Source organism: Diuraphis noxia, unplaced genomic scaffold (genome assembly GCF_037042655.1).
Source record: "Diuraphis noxia isolate RWA-SAM2 unplaced genomic scaffold, SU_Dnox_SAM2 contig0001, whole genome shotgun sequence".
In the NCBI taxonomy this organism is placed as follows: Eukaryota; Metazoa; Arthropoda; class Insecta; order Hemiptera; family Aphididae; genus Diuraphis; species Diuraphis noxia.
In genome coordinates this window covers 9,928,829-9,954,665 of record NW_028301711.1, presented here as the reverse complement: position 1 = coordinate 9,954,665, position 25,837 = coordinate 9,928,829, and the positions used below count along the sequence as shown (strand labels likewise).

Sequence of the window (25,837 nt, the reverse complement as noted above, 5' to 3'; positions counted from 1 at the left end):
ATCAATTAATTTATGTCTTACACCCTAGATATATGTATAAGTATAATGTATATACTTTGTGCAGGGTGATTCTTTTTTAAATATACATGTTGCAGTATGAAATACTACATGCTATCTTGAAATAAATAAATAAATATATATTTTTAATTTAAACTTTTTGTTTAATAAAATCAATACATTCATTGCTGTTTAGAATCTAAAATATATTTATTACTATGAATAATAAATAATTACATATAACCTGTGTATTAATAATTATATATATATATGTATACAATATGAACAATAATATGTAAATTTTTTTTAAATAATACCTAATTTAATACTTTAATTTTAATTGTTATATATTTAATTATTGTAATTTGGCTTTTTTTCTGTTGCTTTTTTTCCTATATTCTAGCCATATAGGCCTAAATAATAAACACAATTGGGGCCAAATAAGTATATCTAAATAAATTCATATTTTGTCGACCATAAATATGAAAGCATTGATAAAAGGGCCTCAATGCCTTCCCTTATGTGTAACCTTTCCGTAAAATATAAGTATACAACATAGCATAATTTAATTTCTTACTTTATTTTATGAAGAAATGGGCAATGGTAATATTATACACGTACTTTTAGGCTCTAAAAAAGGCCTGTTCGACGGTAGATACAGAAAAAAATGAAGAAAAAATTTGACTCGCTTAACAATAGTAAAGGTCAATATAACTGATGAGTAATTTTTGGTAAATATACCGTGTAGTAGGTATGATATTTTGTGGGAATCCTCATCACAGTAGGTATTTACTATTTACAATATACTAATATAGTAATAAACATATTATTATTGTGACAATATATTATAATCTCTTCATGCTTACCTAAATTATAATACATAATACTGGCCGTCGTATTCATGTCTCGCATTTATTTAAAATATATTTTCGGTTTTTAATTGAACAACGTTCAATATTATAAATTATAATATAATATATCGAGTAATTTTATTATTTCCAATTTCATTACACATGGGTCATAGTATTTTTTTTCAAAATTTAATCACAACTAACAATGCGTCTGTAATACTGTAGTTACTAGATATACATATTAGAAGAAACATTTCGAAAGCAGCTCGTCGTTAGTGTATATTATTATAAAATATAATATACGTATTTCTATTACGTCTAAATAGTAAATTAAATGGTAGACGATCGAGTGTTATAATAGTCTACATGTTTTATACAGATGTCGTTGTAAACTTAATCTCGGCGAGCATCGCGACACCCCGCAACCCGGAAGCCAATCCCACGGATACTGTAAAGTTCAGTATTCATACATTCTGGGCCACTGATAAGTGATAAGCTGCTCGCTTCCAGTCCATTATAATAATATTTTATATTATCTCAGTTTGTGGTATTATCTAAGGCGTGGAACCTACGAACAACATAGTATGTTTACATAATATTGCATTAGTCCGTGCATGTTACAATATTGATCGTACCCCGACCAATCAGGAAGGTCTCGTTTGCTTTTACCACAGTTTTCAGCATCAGCCGTGTGAGCCGTGAGGTTGAGGTATCGACCCTACGGTCGACCGAGCATCCGATGCGGTCCAAGTATCTCTTTTTAATAAAATTGTCATGATAATGTAAATATTATATTATTGTAGTCAGCATTTTTTTGTTTTTATCACTCTGTGTTTAAATATTCCGATCTGTTAACAGTGTTAACTCTAGAACCAGTTACAAGATGTATACGGTGAGTACATTTTTAAAAACTACGTTAAATGTTTCCCGTTAGCTACGACCGAGAGAATCACGACAATTATATCGTTTCTCGTATTCAAAAGTATAATTATGCATTGAAATTGTACAGCATTTTATGAGCTGGAAATACATCGTTATAGACACTATTATGAACACCACAAATAGATATCAACATTTTCGTAATTTATTTAGCACTTTAAAAATACAGCTATTTTTATCTCTTTGGATATTAATATATTATTTATATTGAGTCGTTATTGAAATAAATTAGTCTTGTATTTAGCTGCTGTATTAAATTCTATTCTAATATAGTATGGTACTGTAGACTTCATTGATACACAATCTTCATCTTTTGATGATCAAACATGCAAGATAAATATTGTTACATTGTATATATTATACACCCTGTATCTATAAACCATAGTAGTCACCTAAGCTAAAATAATTACTATTAGATAACTAATAAAATGAATAATTAACCTTATAAATTAGTATTATTTGATGGAAAAGTACATTTATCTACCTACCTAGGTCAGTACGGAAATCTTGATAACTGAATACAAATATTTATTTCATAAGATAGATAAACTAGATTCTATGTATACTATTAAAATACTATTATATAGTAATAGTTATTTACATTTGAGACGAACGGACACAGCATTACCCCATAAAATGTTGGTACACTTATATCAATGCATACATTCAACAGTGTTTTATAATTAAATAAAGGTAGATATTTTTGTATAATTTAAAAAAGTATAGTATTTTTTTTATTCACCTGTTTATCATTAACATTTCTTTAAATTTTGCCTGTTGTGTCATTTATGTACAATTTATCCGATGAGTATGTTTTCCTCAGGTTGCCTGTCTGATAGGTTGGGTATTTCTTTTTAGTGTGAGGAGTATGGCTACCATACTATTATAATATAATTTTAATTGTTATAAACAGGATGAGAAAACTTGCGAAAACCTTTAAATGAAAATACAAATTTTTAGTTTTTTTTCAATTGTATTTAAAAAAAAAATTTTAATTTTTCTTTAAATATTCTGTGATTGATAAAATAAAATAATTATACAACAATAACAAGTCTTTAAATAAGTACCTACTTTAAAAAAAACAACAACCTACATATTTTTGTATTTTTTTTATTCATTGTCATTTGAATGTATTTTTAAAATACTATTTTGTGTTTATGATAAATTGAAATAAACAGTAATGAGATTATCACCTAAAGTTAAAAAAAAATGTATTGAAATTTGAATTATATTTAGATATTTAAATAATTTTGATAATATAACATTATTTAATTCATAGGGTTCTAGTGTTGAACAGGATTCCAGATTCAGTGACAAAGAAAAAAAACTTCTAAAACAAATTAAGTTTAATGAATCTTTTAACGCTAAGGTATTATAACTGATATCATTTAATTATCCAAGTTTTTAAATTTGTTTTTATTTATTTTAATTTTTTAATGTTAAAATTATCAAAATATATTTATTTCCTGAAAGGTTGATATAAATAAAGTAAAACTAGATACAATCAAACCCTGGATTGGTAAAAGAATAACAGAATTGCTTGGAATGGAAGACGATGTCGTAGAAGAATTTGTGAATAATCAGCTTGAAGCAAATACTGTATGTAAAATATCTTCTATGTTTTAATTATTTATTTTTTTTAATATTGTAATTTTTTAGTGGCCTGATCCAAGAAAAATGCAAATAAATCTCACTGGTTTCTTGAATGGCATTAATGCTCGAGTATTTATGACGGAATTGTGGGAATTGCTTTTGTCTGCTCAGGGATCTTCATCAGGAATTCCCCCTAAATTTATTGAACAAAAAAAAGAAGAATTAAAAAAGGAAATGGTAATATAACTTTTACAGTTATATTTGTATGTGTTTCTATTTGGTTGATTTTAGTTATAAAAATGTATACATCTAGTTCATTTATAGTAAGAATGTTAGTTATATACTATTTTTTGTATAATTTAAAGTAGTGACTCAAAATTTTTTAAATGTCCAAGAGACTACAATATCAAAATATTCAAATCCATAAAATGTATAAGTGATACATTTATAATGAGGGATGGTCCAATACTAAAACCGATACTAGATATTAGTCGATATTGGTGATATCAGTTTTTCTTTAAAACCGATACTTCAACTGATACAAAAAAACCCCATTTAATTAGCAGCACTAGTATCATAATTCACAAAGGCACAGGTTAGGATATCAATATTCAATAATCAAATACTATCATAGATAATATATAATGGATAGGCCATCAGCCTTCTCTGTGCGTTCCTGAATGATAAGCTACGGGGTAATACATTTTTTATCGCATGAACAAATCTTTTTTATTTAAATTTAAAACAAAATAATTATTTTAGTTTATTTTAGCCAGTAGGTGCTTTTATAATTGGTAAATGGAAATTAATAACGATAAGTCCATACTCCATAACATAGTATAATATGATTAATATGAAATATAAGGAAATATAAATAAATACAAAATCACTATTATAATTAATTATATTTGTATTTAGATAATAAGTGATTTAGTTGTAATCTACTGTGGTAACAACAGTCAATAAAATATATAAAATAAATTAATACCCGCTAATGAAGATTACTACTACAATTAGTAGGTACAGTCAATAATAATAAATCATTTACATTTTACAATAATTTATGATATTTTTAATTTTACATTACTCAATTCAATATTGGTAGAACATATCAATTGATTTGTAAATATATTCTGTATTTTTATATTAAAACTGTAAAAGTATAAGATCATGGTCCTAATATTATTTATGGTCATGGTCTAACTGTAATTCTGTTGAATTTTAGATTATTCCAAATTGTGTTTTAAAGTCAAACAGTAAACGACAAATTTAATGTTTAACATTATTATTTGTTTGATAACAATTATTAGTAGATAGTGATAAGTCAAAATGGTTACCTGTTGGTTACTACTGGTAACAATCGTATAGATGGGGCACATACTGAAACTTCGGGAACGCTGCCTCATGGGTATTTACTACTATTTAGTATAGGGAATCGGGATGTCCTATCCATTTATATTATCTATGAATGCTATAGATTGTTGGCAGGACTGTCGTTGTTATCACATTACAATAATATTTAAACACTATTTACTATTAGTTAACAGTTACTACTTGAGATTCAATTTGTTAAGAACCAAAAGGAATATAGTATTATTTCTTATTTAACTATAATATTATTATTTATTTCTATTATTTTATATTTTATATTTATTAACAAGATTGTTTAGTGAAGGTTCATTTATGTTTATTGTTATTGTTATTTGTAATTCATTGTTTTTAAAATTGTTATAGGCTATAACTTATAGCTTAATACATTTTCTTTTATTTAATGGACTATTATGTATTAATATTAAAGACTGAAAAATAAACAAACTTGTGATAACTATTAAATAATAATTATTAGTTTATTACCATTAATAAATAATAATCAATGTTTTCACTTCTCTCGTAAATATTTGTGTTATCGGCTATCGGTTTTATTATGATCTGTTGATGGTTTCAGTTTTATAGTGGTATCGAGTCATGTTTTGTTTTGAAAAATGTTGTTTTAACATTTCCATATATTATATTATCGGGTATCGGTTTTATATCAGATATCGGTAATAAATGGTATCGACCCATACCTATTTATAATACACAATAAAATCGATTATGGGTAACATTTCTTGTGAATTATAGTTTGATAATTATTCAATAATTAATATAACTACTTGATAATTTATTGATAAAAAATAATACGAAATTATTTTGCAATTTATCTAGATTATTTTGGTTACAAACATTTTTTTTTATCATTTAATCTTGATGGATTTCAGAAGGCGCAACAGCCATATTTTTTGTCTCAATCTTACCAACATGTAACATAATAAATTTATGCTCAGCAGTTTATGTTTCATAAGTTAGCTTAAAAATTATAGTGAATAGACCTATTATGAAAGTTTCATAATAGGTCTATTCACTCTAATTTCTAAGCTAACGGAGTAAAACTTGACTGCTGAGCTTAAATTTACTATGTTAAGCGTCAGTAAGACTGAAACAACAAATACGAGTGTAGCGTCCTCTTATCCTTGCTTATATTACAGGAAGATCAAGCACGATTAGGAGATATAATTAAAAAGTTTCAAAAAATCAAAGAAAACAAAGAAAAAGAACAAAAAAAAGACATTGAGAGGTAATATTTTAATTTATGTTATGTATTTACTACAATAATTTGATTTTTTTCTATTTCTCTTTAATTTAAAACATCTTATATACGTGCAATAATAGTCTTTTTTATACTTAATTTGCATAAAATTATTATCATCTCAATTTATGATCTACATTCCTAAGGGTTGGTATTATATACATTTAAAATGGTTTCTTATTACGAGTACACCTATAAAATACTATTTTATAGGTGTAATACTGTATATTTAATTTTTATACATTTATTTCTAAAAAACTTTGTTGATCTTAAGTTATAACCAGGGTTAGGATTTGTATGCAATAAAAAATTGTAAAATATGCATTTTATTTACCAAAATATGCAAAAATATGTATTTTTATTTTTATCTTAGATTTTATATTGACCGACATACTTTTATTAATTGTGTTTATCCTTCTCCGTTAAACTAATCAATCTTTAATTGCATACCTATTGTACCATAGGATTGTATTTATAAAAATAAAATTTGTGTGTGACAAAAAACCAAGTTTTATACTTTAATCAGCAGAGCTAGAATTAAATACGAAATATTAATTACGAAATATACTATAAAAAATGCATTTTTCGCGTTCTTATAATCGAAATATGCAATAATATTCATTTTATTCAATATATTCATTAATATGCATTTTATCCAAAACATGCAAAATAAAAACACCAACATTTATCTCATCATGAGGTGATTTGTGGACATTACTGACAAAATCAATTATCAGAAGTCGCAAAAAAAAAAACATGCTGTTGCATACAAATCCTAGCCCTGGTTATAATCATCAACTTAATTCATAAGTTTTATATACCTAGTGTATTACTGGTGACATGTTGTGTAAATATTAATGTGATTTTAGTTCACTTAGGTAATCACTAAATAAAAAAAATTATCTTTATAAATAAAAATAAATATAATTAGGTATGATAAAGTCTATCAGTTTTTAATTTATTTATATTAAACATTAAAAACATTTATTTTTTCATATCTAAACATCATTGTACTTGTTTTATATTTAACAACTCTTGTAGAGCTTTATGAAACTTAAAACATTTTAATCTCAAATGAATTAAAACAAATTATTTGTCATTGAATTTAAAATTCAACACTTTCTTTCTAGTGATCTACTCAATAAGAAAGTGCAATCAACATCTATTATACATCAAATTGTTTACTTGCAAACATTTTTTTTATTAATTTTATACTATATTTATACCTACTAAATGTAATTAAGCCATTTGTATATACTTTGTAGCCATATATTTTTAGTCTAAAATTTGGTAACTTTCTACAGAACATAACAGATAATTCTTAAATTATAACTATGACCTACCTAGAGCTGTAAATTTTCATGAAAATTTTGAAAATTTTTTTTCTTGCAAGATTAAATATACATTAAATTCCTTCTATTTCTTCTTCAGGCATTAAGTTTTTCTCCTTTAACATTGGATCTAACAAATGAGCTGCCTTATGTATACTTTTAGTACAAAAATCTGTTCTTTTTTTTTTTAAATGACATTATTGTACTTGTCTTGTCATATAATATATGAGACGGTGTTAAAATTTGTTCAAAATTATTTTTAATATCCATGAAAATTGTTGGTACTAAACTTAATTGAGGTGTATCACTTTCAATTTGAGTTATCCAATTAGATATGGGTTTCAATATATCATAAAGTTGTGTGGTTGTATTCCAAAATGTGTCGTTGAGAAGTTGTATCTTGGTTGAATTAGATAACAAATATTCGGCTCGTTCATCAATAGCAACAGATCTTAATGTGCTTCTGTTTTTAATAATACTATTTAAAAATATTACATGAGAGCCCCACCTAGTACATACTGGAAGTTTTAAAGCAATTTTATTGTCTACTTGTTTTCCTTTAAAAATTGCATCTAATCTGTGTGAAAAGAATTATTTCCTTAACAATTTCTTTTCCTTTATTAACTATAATTGCTATTGACTCTATTGATGATATATCTTTAGCTAGTAAATTCAATCCATGTGCTACACACCCATAAGGTTGCAAATGATTATATTTTTCTTGTAGTATCTTCCAAGCTCCTTTCATATTTTTAGCATTATCTGTCACTATCCCAAGTACTTTTTTTGGTCCGACTTCATCAAGTAATACAGATATTTCTTTGGCAATAAATATAGCTGTATGTGTGCTCCTGTAGAAGTTTTATAAAATAAAGGTTGGGGAGTAGTAATAACATAATTAATGATAGATTCTCTACGAATATTGGTCCACCCGTCACACATTAGACTAAAACTATAAGAATCAGAAATTTTGGAATCAACTTTATTTTTTATATTACTAAATTCTGATTCAAGATAATTGTTTGAAAGAACATAACGCGATGGAATTTTCCAAGCTGGATGGATTTTATTGAAAAATAATTTCTAGTATTCATTCTCAACTGCATAAAATGGTGTACCACTTGAGTAAATTGCTCTGGCAAAATTTTGGTCTATCTCAAACTAAAAATATCTAATACCCTCAGGTCTCAATATTATAAATTACTATCTTAACTCTTAACCTTACCTGTTCATTGTCGTTGATTGAATCCACAAATAGCATTATACTCATTGGTACTTTTTTTTGAACGGATGATGACGTGATTATATTTACTGAATCAGAGTCAGAGTCTGAATTTCTACGTACATGTGTCCGACGTTTGCGTAACAATTGGTGGACATTTTGAACATTTTTTTAATAAATGTTCAAACATCCTAGTAACATTTATAACTGTTTTCCATTTGCAATAGTTACAAATGTACATCTCTTTTCTACTACCTATATCACCAACTTGGTTAGTTTCCCAAGTAAAATGAAACAGCGCACTTTTTAATTTTTTACCCATGTTATTAATAATAAATAATAATGTAAAAAATAAATATGAATTTAGTCAAACATGTACACTGCACAACATCTAAGTTTACACACACAATTCACGCTTTTATCCATACTGGCTAATTATCTGGTAATCAGTAATCACTTACAATAAACAACAAACATACCCACAAAAAGACCTATAAATAGAATCATAAAATAGTCGGAATATTATCAGTTATCACTATCGTTATTATCACAGTCTTTATTATTATAGTTATTTATTACGAAAACCGCTAGTTTCAGTCATTGAAAATTTTCAGTTTGCTACGTTGAAAATTTTTAATGAAAAAAAAAATTTCAATTGAAAACTTTCAAGCTCACATCTCTAGACCTACCTATATTTATCGCAGCCAAAACGTAAATGATTTAAAATAGTTTTATTCCAATGGCCATAGCTGCCGCAGACGTTGTTTAGTAAAAAAAATTTAAAAAAAATAGTTATATTAATTTTCTACATTTGAATTGTTTTAGAAAGAAAAGTCGTAGTAGATCACATACACGAGATGGTCGCAGCAGATATAGAGATTGTTATCAGGAAAAAGAAATAAATAAACTTAAAGATCCTAATTCAAAAAAAATACAAGAAAAGCATACACAAAGAGAGTAAGTACTATTTTGAATTCATTAATTTTTTATATTTTTGTTTTATGAGCAATAAATGAAGTAATTTTAGTATTGTCGTTTCATATAGTTACTTTTTTTTTCGTGTTGGAATCGTGGCCAGGGAGGGAAATATGGATTCCCATTGCTGCCTCCCTGGTCACATCGTTTATTGTAAATGACTAAAGACAAACACGGATACATCGAAATAGTATACCTCAAAATAATATAATTAACAGATGAATGGGGGCCTCTAACCACCCAGGTGTTGGCCAGTTCATCCTACAAAAATTAATAACTTAACTAGGTATGTTAAATTTGCCGTGCCGCATCAGCCAACTGCCTAATTCTCTCTAGCTCCTTCTTGCCCATGATCTCCTCGACCATGGTGTAAAAGTGATTGGGGTTGGTAAGAGCTGCGGCCAAAATTCTGTTCCTGTGTTGCGTGTCGGGAGGGAGATCGTCGGGGGATGGTAGGCACAGAAGATCCGTGACATCCCCGGGACCGAGAGGTCTGCCCAAAGACGATGAGAGCTGCTGCCGGGTGGTGTCCCAAAAGGGACAAACACAGTATGCTCGGAATCATCCTCAGGGGCCTGTCAGTGCACGCACGCTGGACTGTGTGCCCTAGTTTTAGAGAAAATATATTTCTGAAAGCACCCGTACCCTGTAAGAACTTGGGCCATGTGGAAAGACACCGATTTAGGACCGTGTACTACCATCGTACGACATCGGGGATGAAGCGTCTCGTCTAGCCGCTACTTTGGCACCAGCAGCCACCGAGATGGCGTGTTGAACGAATGAGAGTCGGGTGTCCAACCACACGTCTAGGTATCTGGCGTCTTTCTTTGCCGGCACTCAGACGCCCTGGAGGTGGAACTCAGATGATCTGAAGGAGCGCTTACGCGTCAGTATCACAAACTCGGATTTTCTGGGGCGAGAGCAAGCCCGCTTTCTGACATCCAATCGGCCACGTCAGATAGGACTGGATTTACGAGTTGCTTTAGGAGCTCGGCGTTGTGTATAATAATATAATAATATTTTTGGTAACTTTAATTACAATCTTCATTCAGAATTGTTTTTTATCATAAAAGTACTATAACTTATTATTAATTTCAAATTGAATTTATCCATTAAAATGCCTACTCATTGATGGTATAGTCAATTCTTACTGTAATATAATAGAATGTTTTAACAGATTGAAGGATTTTTATTTTAAATATAATTTACTTCTAACTATGATTTATTAATATGTTAATAAACACAATATTTAATTGTCTACATCTATGCTATTCTATACATAGAATAGTTTTAAAATAACACATTATTTATTTATAAGCGATAAATAAACTATAATTACTTATATTCATATTATTTATTGTTATTTTTTTTTTTTGATTTCAGTGCTTCGCTTGCTAAAGATAAAGTTATAAAAACAAATACCAAACTTAAATCTAAAGAACAATCATTAATCAGAGATTTTACTAAACATGAGAAGAAAAAACAGCATTCTTCTTCTTCATCTAGTTATAGTTCATCATCATCATCATCTTCTTCCTCTTTGAGCCCTGGTATTTATCACAAATATTAAATTGATTTGACTAGTCCATTTTATATTTTATAAAATATTGACTATTTTTTATCTAGACCGTAAACATATTTCTGAAGTTCAAAAAAAAGAAAATAGTATAAAAAATAAAAGACAATACCAAACTAATAAAGATGAATCATCTAGTAGTGAATCGGACAAAGATAAATCTACTGGTAGAAGAGTAATGTTTTTTATTTTTATGAAGAAATATGTGTACTTACGTTTTTAATGAGCGCTGACTAACAATAAAAATGTATGTTTATCTTTAAGGATTATCATGATCATTTATCATATCGATCAAGGCGTCTGTCTAGATATGCTTTCAACCATAGACGTTATCGTGATAAAAATTGTGATCGTTATTATAATGATAGAGAAAGGAAAAGTGCAAGAGAAAGAGAACGTAATCGCCGTGATCGTGAGCGGGAACGTAGAGATCAAGCAAGAATGATTCGTAAAAAGGACCGTGAACGTGATAGACGTAGGCAAAGTGAAAGAGAAGGAAAATCATCTCCTCGAAGAAGGTAACTTATGGTATTAAACACTAAACTAATAGTCTAAAAAAATTCTACAATGTTTATTTTTATGGTTAGGAAATCAAGAAGTCCTGAAAGAAAATCTAAATCAGATAGCAGACGTGCAAGATCTTGTTCAAAATCTAAAGTATGTTATTTATTAATAATGATTTGTTTGTGATACCAGTTTAACAGTATTTCTTGATTGTAATCAATTAAGTTGTAAATTTAAAGGTACATATGTTGTTTTGTTTAGAGGAGACAAAATGGAAAATCATGTGGCAGAGAACGTACTGTTAAGGACTCCATTATTGTTTCTCCCTTAAAAAAAGACGACTCTTCAAAATTAAAGGTATTACACACATATTTATTTTTATCGACATAATAAAAATTTTTACTTTATAAAGTGATCTATTTAAGTGGATGCACTAATTAATTTTGTAAAGTATTAATTTTTTCTTGAATTTTTTTTTTTAACTTAGATTTATGTTTTTGTATAACCGTACAGTATTTAAATTTTTTTCAACCTTATATTTATTGGTAAAACCTCTATCAAATTTTGATTTTCTAATGTAACATAATATGAATTAACGCATTAACTATTTTATTTTTATTTGATTGTTTTGTGAAGTACAGCTCCTCAAAATATTGGTGGTTTTTAGTGTTTTTACTATTTTTTCAATTGTTAAGACCAGAAGCTAGTGTTAAATTTAAACCCAATGTAACAACATAAAAAAATAACAATTAATAAATAATTGCTATTGTACTTTAAACCCTAATTATTTATTAACTTATCATCTAGTTGTTCTTACCATCAAGTTTTATATTAGGTCGATCCACTGTAATTTTTAAACTAAAGGAGCTAAGTGTTCTGCTAAGCGTAAATTTGCTATATTATGCACTGGTAAGGCAGAGACAACAAATACCACTGTTACGTACTCTTAATTATTAAGATTATAAATAAGTTTTAGTTATTTAAGTAATAAGTGCTATGCTGTCCATGTGTTTTACAATTTACATTTTACTTTAGATTTTAGTATAAGTTTATCACAACTGATTGATTTTCTTTTACTAGTATCATTAAGTAATTAATTTATATTATATAATATATATTTTAATCAATGCTATTATCTTATAAGACCCTATCCATAGATAATTTTAAATACTGATAAATATATTGTCAAGTATTGGTATTGGTATTAATATTGTTATAATATAGTATATAATGTCATAATATTGCAATGTAGTAAAAACAATGGAAGTGGGGATCTGTTGCGACAGCCAAGGTCAACAAGACGTACCGGTAATGGTCAAATGAGCAAAAAGTACAACAGTTATCAATATTTTTACCTTAGGTCGAATGGTATTGAATTTATCAGTTATATCTCCTGATCTTTACAAATGAAATAATAGTATGAACAAAACCGCAATTTTAGGGCAAATAATGCAATCTCCCACATCAAAAATTACATTTAAAAATTAAAGATCAACAGACTTTTGTCTTAAGAGAAGTGTAATCCCTTTTGTGACATATGCCACTGCATGTAGGTACCTATAAAATTTATATTTGTAGTGGTACCGAGTACCGTCTATAACACCAACCACTTTATGACTACATATCCTAACCTGTAGAGCAGCTATATTTTGCAAACCAATCAACGAAAAATAAAAATGTTAACACATAAATTCATAAAAAAAGAGGTTTTATTAATTCATGATCTTTAAATTATATTTTACAGTTTGAAAATCAAAAGTTGATAGTGGTTCCACAATAAATATAATAGTGAAATTAATTAAAATATTATATAATACTTTTCGAAGTAATAAGTGTATTACTTAAATTAATGACCCACCTTGTACATTTAGTGTTATGATTGATGTTTTAATGTTACTATATTATGTAACTTAAACTAAGTCTTATTTCTTCAAATTTTTATTTTTGTTTTTTCATGTTTTCAGGTTTCTCTAAAAAGTTTATCTAGAACCCCTTCACCTTTTAAAAAAGCTGGTGACAAAGCAAGATATAAACCAGTAAAAGATATATTGTATGTATAAGACAATTTAATTTATAAAATATATATTATGTATATTTCTAATTTTAAAATGTTGTTTCATTCATATTCAATTAAAGACAATTCTAATTTAATATACACTATATAATTTAAGCATAATTAATATTTTATAACACAAATGAAAGTTCAATTCTTTGTTTTAAATTATAGAAGTTACTATTATTTATCTTAATTTATACTTTATACTTTTTGTTTTATTACATTTGAAACATTATAGTTTAATTCAATGTGTCTTGACACCTTTTTTTGTTTAATTTATATAGTTAAGCATGTTGAAAATAATGGTGAAGTCAGAATTTGGTGGTCATGGTTAGTTTTGAAGTTGTAGCTATTTTATGTCCAAAACTCATCCAAAGTCATTTTACAATATATAACAAGTCAAGGGATGTTTTTTATGTTATATGGGAGACCATAGTGAACGAGTGAGACCACAATCTGAATTCTTAAAATTGCTATGTATTTCAATTAGCTATACATTTAAAGAAAGTTAGCTTACTTAACCAAACATATGTTAAAATAAATGAAATTCAAAAAAATTGTGTTTGGTAAAATAGAAAAAATCCAACATATATAAAAAGCAACTAAGCAAATACACAATTTATTAAATATTAAATATTATTATATTACAACAAAATGTCCAAGTGTCGCTTATTTGTATGATTCTTTAGTGAAAATGTGAAAATGAATAATTGAATATTTTTTTTTTTAAGGAGTGTTATACATCAACAACATATTTTGAAATCTTCTCAGTCAAAAATATCAAACAGACAATCTCCTTTACGAAAAAAGCAAAATAGTAATGATAAAAAGTAATTTTAGTATTTTATTTTTTAAATTAATATAAGTTATAACTTCTACAAATAAAATATTAAAATATTGTCTTTATAAATTTTAAATAGTTTTAAATGCATATAAAAATGTATTGTGTGTTTGCTTAGAAATTCATCTAGTTCAAAGCCAATATCAATAACATATCTTGTTATTAAAAAAGAAAGAAGAAGTGAGTATTTTTTTACTTACCTGTTATATTTTATTTACAAGGGATTAATAGTTTCAAAATTATTAAAAATTAATATTTTTTACTTAAATGTAAGTGGTATGATATTCTTGAAAGTAATATTTGAATTTATTTAGATAATTATGTTTATAAAATAAAATATAATATGAGATGTAAAAACTGTTCAACATAAAAAAATCATTGAGTATTAGATTCAGTTTAAAAACAGATGAATTCTATTGTCTTCATACTATCACATTTTGATAAATTGCTTAAAAATTGATACAGATGTAAAAATAATTTAATAAAAATATCAAATATACTCTGACATTAGTTTATTGTCGTTGAGAGAACAACAGACCCACAACACATATTTTAAGAAATAAACAAAAATACTAACTTGTATTCATCAAAGTTTCAATATTTTATTGTTAGCTTTAATATTATAGTTAACTGGCAAATAGGGAGGAGGACTTTAGGGGCTAAGAGTCCCAAATATTTCCTAAATTTTTATTAAGATTTATCGGTATCATTATAGTTTATGATGCTAAATTTGTGTGTCTATTTTTAAGAATATATAATCTGTAAATGAACAAATTTAATATGTTGTGATATTATTTTTGTTATTATCTTCTTTTGTGAATGATTATCATTAAGTAGGTTGTAACTTGTATTTGAGCAATATTTTCAAATAATGAATTCTATTTGACAAATACTTTTTTAAAACTATTTTGTTTTTGTTTGCATATTTGTATGCAGGATACTTTGATATCAATTGTTTCAACTTGTTATGTGAAATAAATCTAATGAAAAATATGATAAAAAAAAGTTAATTCCAAAATATCAAAAAACATCTAAATGAAGAAGTGTTCCTAATTTATTTAAAATTATGCAAGTGACGATTACATCACTAGTGAGCTCGGCGATTTGTGAAAGATCCTTTTCATCTATGAGAAAGATCAACACATATGTCCGAGCTAACATGACTCAGGACCGATTTACTAATTTAGCAATATTAAATATCGTAAAAGATATAGTAGATACTGAAATAATATTTAACACATTTTCTAAATTCAACTGAAGAATTAAGCTCTAAAAATGTGTTCCATAATTATATAATTTTGGTGTTACTCATTGCACTAAAGCCATACTTACAGTACTAATAATTCTTATTATTTTCCTAAGGTGGTCTATGTATATTATACATTATAAATATAATTTTAACAAGTATTATAAGTAGATAAAATGGTACATTTGAAAAAATGTTAAGCAAGTTAAATCTCTGTCAATGTTGTATTTAAGTATGCAGTATGTGGTTACCTATATGTTGTATTAAAAACATTTTTAGATGTTAAATCACATAAATCACTTGCATAAATGCTTCATTCAGTAGCTAGTGGTCTAAGGCTTCAGCTTCTCCTCAAAATCTCAAACACTATTGGTGCCTTTGTGGCTATCATAATATTAGTTTATAATTAACAAACTCAGATAAAAAAACGATTTCCTGTGTTTGTCTTTTAATATTTTATTGTACTTGAATTGTTTTTTATTATTATATTATTATTGGTATTTTTATGTTGTGATTTTTTTTCATTTATCTATTTAATATGAAAGTATCACAAAAATTTGATGTATTACACAAATTATGGCCTTACCTTATATTATTCTTCAAAGTAATATTTGAATTGGAATTTAGTTAGCATGATAAACTGTGTATAAAATAAAATATTCAACGTGTTAACTGTTCAACATATAAAACATTGACTATTAGATTCAGTTTAAAAACAAATGAATACTATTGTTATCATACAATTAAATTTTGATAAATTACTAATAGATACAGATGTAAAAATAATTAAATATTAATATTAAATAAACACTAATATTAATCTATTGCCATTAAGATGACAACAGACTAACATCAGATCTCATACGTAATAGACAAAATTTCTAATTTGTATTCATAAAATTTTCAATATTGTACTGTTAGCTTTAATATTAGAGTTAATTGACTATTATAATATTAACTTATGATGAATAAACTTAAATAAAAGACAATTTTCTGTGTTTGCATTTTAGTCTTTTATTATACTTGAGCATGTTTATATTATAATCTTTTAGATACTTATTGATTTCTTTAATATGTGAATGTGTTGCTAATGTATTACACAAACCATGGTCTTACTTTTAAGTTATGTATTAGATCAATTGAATTCACTTGAATCATAAAAGCAGGAACCATATTATAATAACATAAAATTGGTTCTGATGAATGATTTACGTTTGCAAACCAATGACAATATGTGTTGTAGCATCCTTTTAAAAACTTAAAAATCTAAATACATTTATAAACATATCATACATTCAACACATTGTAATTTTTTTATCTAGTCTAGACTAGACTAATATATACATTTTTCCGTTCAAGCCATTCAATTTATAGTAAGCTTATCTATGTTTAATTTACATAAAATTATATGTACTTTTATTTGACTTACTATAGGAAAAAACAGAAAAAATAAAAATACCTGTAAATAAATCTGATGATACCGAAAACACCAGAGTTAAAAAAAAAAGGATGAATCAAAATCATCAAACCAATCATTAAAAAATAATAATAATAAAGTTAAAAGATATTCTAGTTCAGATGATGATAAAGTAAAAGCTGAAAAACGTAAACTCGAGGATTCTACTTCTTCTGAAGATGATGTTTCTAAGATAAAAAATAAACTCAAAAAGAAATCATCCTGTTCAAATTCAGATGTATGTGAAGTTTTGAATTTAGGTTTAAATTTGTTTTTTCTATTTTGTATGTACTGTTACAGGAAAGCAACAGAGATGAAAAAAAAAGAAAAAAGACAACTAACATAAAAAACATATGAAGCATAAGAAACACATGACTGAAGAAAGTGTAACTAATATTTTTTTATAAACTATATTTATAATGTATTAAGGTTTGTTATAATTAAATTTTCTATTCTAACAGTCAGAACAATGTTTAAGGGAGTTGGCATTGCATACTGTGAAAAAGAAAAATCAGGCTAAACATAACAGTACCCCCAATAGTAATAGCAGTGAGTAATAAACGAGATTAGTTTATACTGAAAGTTAAACCTTAAATATTGTTTGACTTATATTGGTCTCAATATTTACTTATGATATATGGGATACAATGCTATATTTACATATATAGCAAACAAATTAATCGTTAATATTATTTAATAACATTTAAATCTGTAAACTTAAAATATATTTGTTTCCTAGATGTTTTATTTTAATACAATTATTTAAATACAAAAATTATATAAAATACATTTCATTTCATTCTATCTTTATCAATGTTGATAATTTTTTAACAGATATTCTTAAGCTTATATTTTTGTGTTCAAATAGTAACTGAAAACCCCATAGCCAAAGTATTTGAATTTAATTTAATTTTTTTTTATTTACTCTTTGAGTTAATAAACAATGTTTTTAGGTAAGAAATTTTCACTTTTGTCATAATGATCGTTGTAATTCTAGTAACTAGAATTTGAGAGGTTAGCCTACTGTACACTCAACAGGCTGCTAACTTTTTGGCAGATTTATACATGCATTAGTTACATAGCATTTTTGAAGCTTCACAATTGTTTTCTTTCAATCAACATTTTTAACAAGCAATTGCAATAATACCTACATCTATCAACATTTATTGGGCATTTATCCTACAATTTATCTGCGATCAACAGTACTACTATCAATGCACTTCCAATCAACATTATTTTTATCAACATTACCTTGTTCAACGTTCCTTCTATTATATCTAATCTTCACTGCAATCAATATTTCTCTCATCATCAAATTTTCTTCAAAACTCTTTCAAATCATTTGAAACTATCACTTCATCCATTAATTATTCATATCTGTGTAATTAGTATAATCCAGAATAAGATGGTGTATGCAAATCGTAACATCTTAACCATTGAAAATTGTGTTATGGTATGCATCTTTAAATATCATTATTTTATTAAATCAACAATAATTTTTAAACAATTTTTTTTAATTTTAGGATAAAAACTATAACTACGACTGATATTGGAAAATGAACCCAAATCTATTGAAAATCTGCAGTTGATCTAAAAGTTTTTAGCTTATGACAAACATCTTATTAATATAATATTATATAAACTTGTTTTGTCTAAAATATTTTGATACGAAAAAAATCGATTTTAAATATAATTGTTTTGTTTCAGGTATTATGGTTAAGAAGAATTTGAAGTATAAGTGAACATTCTGAGAATAATTCTTTGAAGATTTCTCAAATTTTAATCATTTTAAATTAAGTTTTAATTATAAACAACTTATAACATACACAAAATTGTATATATCATACAATGAATATATTTTATGTTATTTTCAACGTTTATAATTATAATAACTAAGAATTAAAAATACAACACTAAGTTTTCCATAAGTTTTCCTTCAGATAACTGTAGATAAAACTCAAAGTTTCATTATAGGAAAAATTTTAAGTGCGTTTGAATTTTAAATTTTTTCAAAATAGCGTAACGATAACGATTTATCCTCAAACGATTTTAAATATTTGTAATTCTTGGCACATTTTTTTTTTTTATTAGCATTTGAAGTTAAAATATTGACTTAATACGTAAAAATTACGGCAATTTTCAAATTATCTTCCACGATTAAAAATATCAATCATAATATTCTACAAAATAATTCTGTTAGTGTAGCTAGTGATTAGTTGGAACTGCTGATTTGTTCAAAAGATTTGCAATTGCTTACATGGGCTGATTCCTAACCTGTACATCTTTAATCACGATGTCAAGGGAACCCTGCCTATACGTTGCCTTACGTTGGCACCACTGATGCATAACTTCAAATATTAAGCATCATTACCAGCTGTGTCGTGCTCGTCATGCTCTATGTCGGTCATTTTCTTTGTGTCCGCCATTGCTTAAACAAGAGTCACATGTTCTTATTTTCGGGATTGTCCGATTGTCATTGTTAATCGTGTAAGTCGTAAAACTAGTTGTTTGCCTAATAGCTACTTAGTCCGTATTTTCGTAAAACAGTCAGTGGTCACTGAACCCACGCATTTTCCTTTGCCGATTTTCGTCACCATTTATGACACTATAAGTACAACCTACAAAACGAACCGAGTCAACAGAAATATTATACTACACTGATCGTTCCAATTGTTCCAGTCATTGAATCCTACATTGGTAATTTTTTAAATTTTAATTTAAGTTTAAAATTCTTCAATTACATCCACTTAAATATTAGAGTTACGTATTTTAAGAGCTATATAGTTTTATATTATGTAAGAATTCGGTATTTTTTACTATACCGGACACGCTTTTGGCAATTACTATTTTACTTTTGTAGTTATATACCTACTCTGAAAACGACAGTCAGAATTTAGCTGTCGGAATTAATTATCTCGAAGTTTGATGTTAATGGTACAAACGGATGGATGTATATATGGCAAATGTAATATAAGCCATTCATTAGTATTGTGCTGTAGTCTGTACTCTATTGTACCTCTTATTTTATTTGCATTGCGCTCACAGTCTATAGGCGCAGAACCATATGTACTATTATGACCAAGGCCGTATTATATAAGAAAATAATGTAGGAAAAAAAATCCAGGGAAAAAAAGCCACGGGAAAAATAATCCACAGAAAAAAAATCCAAATTACAATAATTAAATATATATCAATTAAAATTAAAGTATTAAATTAGGTATTATTTAAAAAATGTTAACACATTATTGGTCATATTGTATACATATATATGTTAATGTGGTCCTGCCCGGGCAATGTGAACCATGGTGTTTTTTTTTTTTTGTAATAGTTTATAGTATTTAAAAGTTTAATACTATTAATAATTTTATTAAATCTTATATCATATAATGAACAATTATAATAATAACAATAATAATAATTGTTAAATTATTTAAGTAATGTATAATAAATCCAATGAAATGAAATTTCACAATAAACTACGAGATTTTTGAAACAAGCTGTAAAAACTTGTTTTTGTTTGCTATCGTAACCTATTTAAGAATCATACATTTTCTATACGGATATGGCCCATATCGGGATGATAAAATTAATAGCTGTCTTGATAAAATCAGTCAACGATATATTATGATCAATCATTTATATTTTCGACTAACCTAAATAAAATGATAATATTTGATATTTTTTTTTGTTATTTCATCAAAATATTTTTAATAGTTATATTAATATGATACATGAATATAATTAATTATTGTTTATTCGGGCAATATTATTAGTTGGTAAAAAAAAACATCGTGGTTCACATTGCCCGGTATTCCACATTGCCCGTAACATATATGTATATAATTATTAATACACATGTTATATGTAACTATTTATTATTCATAATAGTAAAAATATATTTTAGATTCTAAACAGCAATGAATGTATTGATTTTATTAAACAAAAAGTTTAAATTAAAAATATATATATAAATTTATTTATTTCAAGATAGCATGTATTTTATACTGCAACATGTACATTTAAAAAAGAATCACCCTATACAAAGTATATACATTATACTTATACATATCTAGGGTCGAAGACATAAATCAATTGATTTCAAGATAATATCCACAAAATATTATATTAGTTTTATTCAATGTATATTATAATATTAACTATTTTATATATGAATACGGACAATACAGTATGGTCAACTGTGTTAAACATTTTAAATGAATTAACATATAACCTGTGTATTAATAATTATATGTATATATGTATACAATATGACCAATGTTTAAAAATTTTTAATAATACTTAAAATTTTATTTTTTTGTACATTTAATTATAATTATTTTTTTATATATTTGACCAATAATGTGTAAACAATTTTTAAATAATACCTAATTTAATACTTCAATTTTAATTGTTATAGGTATATTTAATTATTGTAATTTGACTTATTTTTCCCATGGCTTTTTTTTCTGTGGATTTCAACAACCTTGGAGTTCAGCACCACACCTCTTCCCCCAACTATTTTTATAGTTAATGTATTTAATTTATGAAACTAAATTAATTATAGGTACGAGTAATTATAATAATCGACTATGTTTTCTTAAAAATATAATAACTGTATTAATATAATATAACTAATTACATAGTATTAGGAATTGGTGTCCAGTAAAGTAACAAGGTTACTTTTTTAATATTCAAGGTCTAAGACAATCTTTGAAGTACATAAGTAGGATAGTATTATAATTTTCAAATTGTCTGGATAGTTATTACCTATATTGTTTCGCTATTGCTATGTGAATACACTTACTGTTAAGTTGTTATCAATAATCTGTCTTCTAATTAAGAACCCTCTCCATTTTTCATTTTAATAATTCAAAAGAAACTTTTTTGAGGAAAAATCTTTGTGTACTAAAGATGATATTATGTATACGGTAATAGCTTATGTAAAAGATGGAGGTTTATGTGATTTGAAAATGTTAGTAATTACTATTAATTTATCAATTTAAATAATTTAAAAACAATATCCAAGTATAATAAATACTGCATATAGTTTATTTTTTAGTAAAAATAGTATTAAGGATTATTATCTATTGTATAAACATTTAAATAACTCAAAAACTACCGATAAAAATATTGATTTAAACACATTTAAAGAAAATTGTCTATAAAATTATGCACTTAATAGTTTTCATTAATGGAAGAGGGTTCTTATTTCAAAAACACAGAAGTTTATATCACCACAGTACATTATTTTAATAGTAAAAAAAAATAACTGATGTATACTTCAAAATTCAAAATTTCATAATTTGGATAAGTGTATTATTAAAGGGAAAAATGAGAGTGAGCAAGCTTAAAAATCACATTTTAACCTATTTGCTATTGTATGTGCCTATATTTTCTGTTTGAAATATAGTTTTTATTGAATTGTAATAATGACATCATAACTGTGATCCTATGTAAATTATTATTGCTATTGACACTATATTTAATATAAACTATATTTATATTACTGTGATTATGGCCAATCAAATAAATTCATTATCACATTAGTGGAATAATTTAATTTAAAGAATTCTCTGAGAACTAAATCCCTAAACCTCTTACACTAGGAAAAACATCATACAAATGGTACAACTTGTTTTGCTTATATTATAAGTTCTGCTTACTGGTCTATAGTTTGGTTACATTTTATTGCAGGAATACAAAATAGATAGGTTAATATCCACGTTAACATTATCTAGGCATTATTAACTATCATGCAGCATATTACCAACCATTGGTATTCTAAATTTTTATTCTAATTTTCTAATATACCATTATATTTTTAATTTATAGTAAAAAATTGGAACATATAAAGCCAACAACAAATCAAAAAAAGTGGTTCAAAAAATGAATAACCGTGAGCAATATGTTGACAATTCTATAAACCATAATCAAGTTGATAACAATGAATCAAATACATCAAATTTGGTGAAGAAAAAGGAAGACATTAAGAAATTTAATCATACATTTTATTCTAAGCGTAAAAGATTTGTGTATCCACCGCCTTATCCCATTATGCCACCACATAATACTCAACCTGGATGGAAAGAAGTACCACCAAAACCTAAAATGACCATCAAAACTTATGGAAATAAAGTGACTATAATTTGGGACTTAAATTTGACTTTTAATACAGCAAAAATTAAAATGTACGAACTCTTTGTATGCCAAGAGAAAGATGCATATCCATGCACCTCAATGTGGAAAAGGAAGGGCAAGATAGAAGCAAAAATGTTACCTATGGGTTGTGATCTAGAAGTATCAGATATGGGATATATTTACCATTTTGCTCTGAGAGCAGTGGATGTCCACAAAAGACGTTCACTATTTGCTATCGGAAAAACTAAGGTATATTAGACTAACAATTTATTATAAGTGTTCAATGTATACCATTTATTTTAATCAAGTTATTATTTAATGATTGAAGTATTGTAAAATCATATTTTTTACAAATTGAAAAATACTTTTTCTTAATATTTTAATGATTATTATACATATTTTAAACTTTAAGCTATTCAAATTAATGCATTTTTCTATGATAAACTATTGTTTTTTGATATCTTTCATTTTGAACTGGACATTTAGAATAATCAAGTGACAATTATTATTTGATATTGTTATATTTTATTTGGTTATTTCAGTTTATTTCTTTCAACATTTTATCATGTCTATAACTATTTAACTATTTAATTTGTATTTATTTAAATAATGGATTCTTTTGTTTACATATTAAAATAAAAATCAACTTATTCATTTATTAATACTAATCTAGCTTGTACCAGATGTCTTGCAACAGAATAAATATTGGTATAAAATAAAAGGATGTCAAAAATATATTGATTTAATAGAGATTTATCTATGGTTTTATACAAGATGATATACCAATAATTTGGTTATATTATTAATTTTTATTTATTCTGTGGTCTCAATTATTTTTGTTGCCCGTAGCAACATAGAAAGAGCTCATAGGCTGTGTGTCAGGGGGAGAGGAGAAAAAATATCATTATATTAAGTAACTACATAGGTATACAAAACACACATTATGAAAAAAATTCTCAAAAATTGTTAAAGAGTCAACTACATTTTTTGTGGGGTATGTGTTGAGTTTTATAAAAGGTATACAATGTTATCTACATAAATACTAATTATCTTTGGTTTTATAAGACAATAAAATCAATAGGAATTAATTGTATTTTTTTTTTTTTTTTTTTTTAGGCTTATTCCGGGCCTTGAAGGTCCATCGCCGCTTCTACTACACCTCTCCACAATTCTCTGTTCTTCGCCAGTTGTTCTCCTTCTCTAATCCCCAGGAGCTCGAGGTCTTCTTTAACCCGGTCTGTCCATCGCTGTCTTGGCCTTCCTATCGGTCGTTTTTCATTTGGTTTCCACATTGTGACATCATATACTGTTTGGCCCTCCGCTCTCCATACATGCCCGGCCCAGCTTATTCGTCTGCTTTTAAGTATTCCCACTATGTTTGGCTCATTGAACATTGCCCTTAATTCTGCATTAGTTCTTCGTTCATATACATTTTCCTCGTTTCTTTTGGGTCCATAAATTCTTCGCAGTATTTTCCTTTCAAATAGTAGTAATCTCTTCTCGTCCGACTTTGTTGATGCCCATGCTCCACACGCATATAATACTATAGGTCTAATGAGTACTTTATATAGTCTTATTTTTGTATTTTTGGAGATTAATCTTGATTTAAATATAGGTACGAGCGCAAAATAGCTCTTATTTCCTGCAGTTATTCTCCTTTTAATCTCATCATGGCTGTTTGCTTGTTGGTTAACATCTACTCCCAGGTATTTAAAGTTTGTTACCCTTTCAAAGGTAAATCCACCGACTACTAACGAATTTTGTACTTGTTCTCTACGTGATACTATTAAGTATTTCGTTTTTCCTTCATTAACTTGTAGTCCAATCTCTTTTCCCTTACTTATTAATTTTTCTGCCGACCGTTTTAGGTCCTCTTCGGTTTCTCCCATAATTATTATGTCATCAGCATACGCAGCTAGTGTGATTTGGTGTCCTCCTCTAGTTCTTAGGCCCGTAACATCATCATCAAGTACTTCTCTCACTACCGATTCTAGGGCTATGTTAAATAATGTGGGGGATAACGCATCTCCTTGTCTAAGACCTGTTTCAACTGAGAAATCTTCAGATATTTCTCCGTTGAACTTAACTATGCACTTGGACTTTTGCACACATGTCTTTATCAATCTCACCAATTTTGTAGGGATTCCGAGTTGGGTCATTGCTTTCCATAATCTACCTCGATTTACGGAGTCATATGCCTGTTTGAAATCAACAAATAGTAGGTGCACATCTATGTCAAACTCGTGACTTTTCTCTACTATTTGTTTTATTGTATGAATTTGATCCACTGTAGATTTCCCTGACGTAAAACCTGCCTGATATTCCCCTATTATTTCCCTTGTGTATGGCTTGATACGGTTCAGTATGATGTTCGAAACTAATTTGTAACAAGTGTTTAGTAAGGATATTCCTCTGTAATTCTGGCAAACCATAGCGTCTCCTTTCTTGTGAACCGGGCATAGAACTGACATGTGCCATGTTACTGC

At 26.8% G+C, this 25,837-nt stretch overlaps 1 protein-coding gene and 1 pseudogene across 3 annotated transcripts; both read left to right on the top strand.

The window, feature by feature from the left end:
- The first annotated feature begins 1,505 nt into the window (after window positions 1-1,505).
- Window positions 1,506-17,901, top strand: LOC107170756 (uncharacterized; annotated as a pseudogene). Its single transcript, XR_016189381.1, has 18 exons — window positions 1,506-1,630; window positions 1,707-1,740; window positions 3,067-3,156; window positions 3,261-3,386; window positions 3,447-3,617; window positions 5,906-5,994; window positions 9,385-9,516; window positions 10,918-11,084; window positions 11,161-11,285; window positions 11,375-11,628; window positions 11,698-11,767; window positions 11,876-11,971; window positions 13,579-13,664; window positions 14,402-14,500; window positions 14,630-14,691; window positions 17,192-17,451; window positions 17,519-17,599; window positions 17,675-17,901. The product of XR_016189381.1 is annotated as an uncharacterized LOC107170756 (transcript).
- Window positions 17,902-19,330: 1,429 nt separating this feature from the next.
- LOC149059533 (uncharacterized) lies at window positions 19,331-23,837 on the top strand. 2 transcript variants are annotated; one of them, XM_089216551.1, is made up of 3 exons: window positions 19,331-19,700; window positions 19,761-19,910; window positions 23,046-23,837. In XM_089216551.1, exon 3 carries the CDS (start codon window positions 23,100-23,102, stop codon window positions 23,607-23,609), a length of 510 nt encoding a protein of 169 aa, XP_089072677.1. In that variant the 5' UTR covers window positions 19,331-19,700; window positions 19,761-19,910; window positions 23,046-23,099; the 3' UTR covers window positions 23,610-23,837. The 2 variants fall into 2 exon arrangements, with proteins under 2 accessions (XP_089072677.1, XP_089072676.1); XM_089216550.1 differs by having other exon boundaries at window positions 19,331-19,910.
- The last annotated feature ends 2,000 nt before the right edge of the window (window positions 23,838-25,837 follow it).

Bases quoted from the DNA above. Each gene is read 5' to 3' on its own strand.
- LOC149059533 (XM_089216551.1), top strand. From the start codon at position 23,100: ATGAATAACCGTGAGCAATATGTTGACAATTCTATAAACCATAATCAA.